The following is a 2,193-nucleotide window of genomic DNA, read 5'->3' on the forward strand; positions in this document are numbered from 1 at the left end:
AATATGCACATGCATTTTATGAACAGCAATCAGCTAATCCAGAAGAAGTTGGCAGATATGAACACGGAGATCGCGATCGGTCTTCAGGGATGCCTACAAGTTGGTCGGCTGCTTGACGAAGGCAAGGCGCCAGTGGAACTGATCTCAATGGTCAAGCGTAACTCGTGTGGCAAAGCAATCGAGATCGCTCGCAACGCTCGTGACATGCTTGGCGGCAACGGCGTCTCGGACGAATACCACATCATCCGCCACGTCGTCAACCTGGAGGCTGTCAACACATACGAGGGAACCCATGACGTGCACGCTCTCATCCTTGGGCGTGCCATCACAGGCCTGCCTGCTTTCGTGCCTCGCATGGCTCCATAGACAACTGGAGGTTCCAAGTTGGACAGACAACAGAACTGACAATACACGTACTTGTTGAAATGGTCAACCGATAAGAGCCTACTTTTTGGTCACTAATTAGTTGAAGCCGTACTCCTGACGCGCTCGCTTGACAACGCCAATGAGGAATCCGCTCTTGTTGCGGACATTGGAGAGATTGGCACCAGCAAACCGAGTGAGAACTTGGTTCGCTAGTGGCTCGGAAAGTTGTCCCAGTACTTCGTAGCACTTGCCACCAAGCTCTTCTAACGATGACAGTGTACGATTCGCCACCAACGAGTGAACGTGGTTCTGCACCGACATTGGGAGTGCAGTAAACGACTGCATTCCAATAGGTGCACGTCCACCGACCTGGGGAGGTCCACGTACTGCTCCGCCATATTGAGGCGGCCCCTGAGGCGCTGGTTGTCGACGACGCGGGTCCCGCGGATCCTGTGGGGCCTCGTAGGGCCGTTCATACAGTGCAGGTCCAGGACCTGCATTCATGGGGGCTGGTTGGCCACGGTAGCCGCCGGTATTTGCTCCGATGTTGTTCAAACGCCCGCCTTGAGGGGGTCCTCCAAGAACAGAACCATCTTGAGCTCCATAACCTCGAGACATCGCAGAAGGAGCTTGTCCTCGAGGAGAAGGCACTTGCGGTCGGTGATGTTTTTCAGAGGCAATCGCCTTCTCGTTTACACGGTTGATAATTCCCACCAGAAAGCCTTGTAAGTTCTCCACTTGTGACAGATCCACGTTGCTGAAATTCTCGACGGCTTGTAGTGCTACAGGCTCGGGCAGATGCAACAACCGCGTGATCACGTTATCGTTCAGCGGCTCCTGTAGTCTTCCTTCACGGCGCATGCTGTCGACTACAGCTTTCACTGGAGGTGGCAGACGTTCGTACAAGTTATTCGACGCCGCAGCATGAGGAGCGCTCGGTTGATTCCCTCGTGGAGACGGCTGGTTTGTCAGTACACTTCGACGACGTGGGTCACGTCCAGCACTGGAGCTTTGCGGCGCAGGCTGGTCACGACGACGCGGGTCTTCAGCTCTTGGTCCGGACGCAGCTCGCGGCATTGCTGGAGTTGGCGAAGAAGGACCAGGACGGCTACGTGATGCTAGATGAGGATCTGCTGCTGGCATTTGCCTTGTCCGTGACGATCCATTTGTCTCTGGAACTCCTGGTTTGTCAGGGTGTACAGCACGTCCAAACTCATCCACGTCTTTGTGATGTCGCTCTGATTCAGATCGTGACGTGGGAGTTCGTTCTGGTCGAGGAGAGTTCTTCTCTTCTTGGACCGGATCCCGTTGATAGGGCACCTGGACATTAGACATACCTGTAGCAGGCTGTGGAGGAGCGTAGCCGAAGCGAAAGAGACCTGGATCACTCTTGTAGTCCGACATGAAGGCGTCCACCGGCTGCAGTGCTGCGATCTGCGGGTTTTCCTTCTGATACTCTCGATAGATACGCATGAGCTGTCCGTTCTTGTCACGTACGTCCTTCATTGGTGTGCGTACGAACCGAGCAATGATAGCAATCTGGGCGAACTCAGGCATCGCGCCAACAGATGCGAAGGCAGCTCGACTCACTTGGGTGACTCGAAACTCGCCGCTAGTCTGGAAGTCCATAAGCCGATCCCACGCAGCAGCTGAGAGCCCCTTATGATCCTCTTCGTGGTGTTTGTGTCTGCTGCTTGAAGACGAAACCGAATCGCTGCTTCCACGACGTGGACGACCGTGTTTGTGGTCGTCGTGAGAGCTGCTCGTATTATCATCAACGTGTCGTGGTCGCTTGGGATCAGTGTCTCCACTTCCTGATATGTCGGA

The 2,193-nt window shown here is 54.7% G+C and overlaps 2 protein-coding genes across 2 annotated transcripts; one reads left to right on the plus strand and one right to left on the minus strand.

Moving 5' to 3' along the window:
• Positions 1 to 18: 18 nt before the first annotated feature.
• On the plus strand, positions 19 to 366 carry PPTG_19625 (glutaryl-CoA dehydrogenase, mitochondrial; the record flags this gene model as incomplete). Its single annotated transcript, XM_008918121.1, has 1 exon — positions 19 to 366. The coding sequence occupies one exon, from the start codon at positions 19 to 21 to the stop codon at positions 364 to 366; it is 348 nt and encodes a 115-aa protein (XP_008916369.1).
• Positions 367 to 398: 32 nt separating this feature from the next.
• PPTG_19626 (hypothetical protein) lies at positions 399 to 2,193 on the minus strand. The gene has a single exon (XM_008918122.1). The coding sequence runs from the start codon at positions 1,993 to 1,995 to the stop codon at positions 463 to 465; it is 1,533 nt and encodes a 510-aa protein (XP_008916370.1). The 5' UTR covers positions 1,996 to 2,193; the 3' UTR covers positions 399 to 462.

Source organism: Phytophthora parasitica (genome assembly GCF_000247585.1).
Source record: "Phytophthora parasitica INRA-310 unplaced genomic scaffold supercont2.143, whole genome shotgun sequence".
Taxonomy (NCBI): Eukaryota; Oomycota; class Peronosporomycetes; order Peronosporales; family Peronosporaceae; genus Phytophthora; species Phytophthora nicotianae.

Excerpts from the sequence above, each read along its gene's own strand:
- PPTG_19626 (XM_008918122.1), bottom strand. The coding sequence starts at position 1,995 with ATGGACTTCCAGACTAGCGGCGAGTTTCGAGTCACCCAAGTGAGTCGA.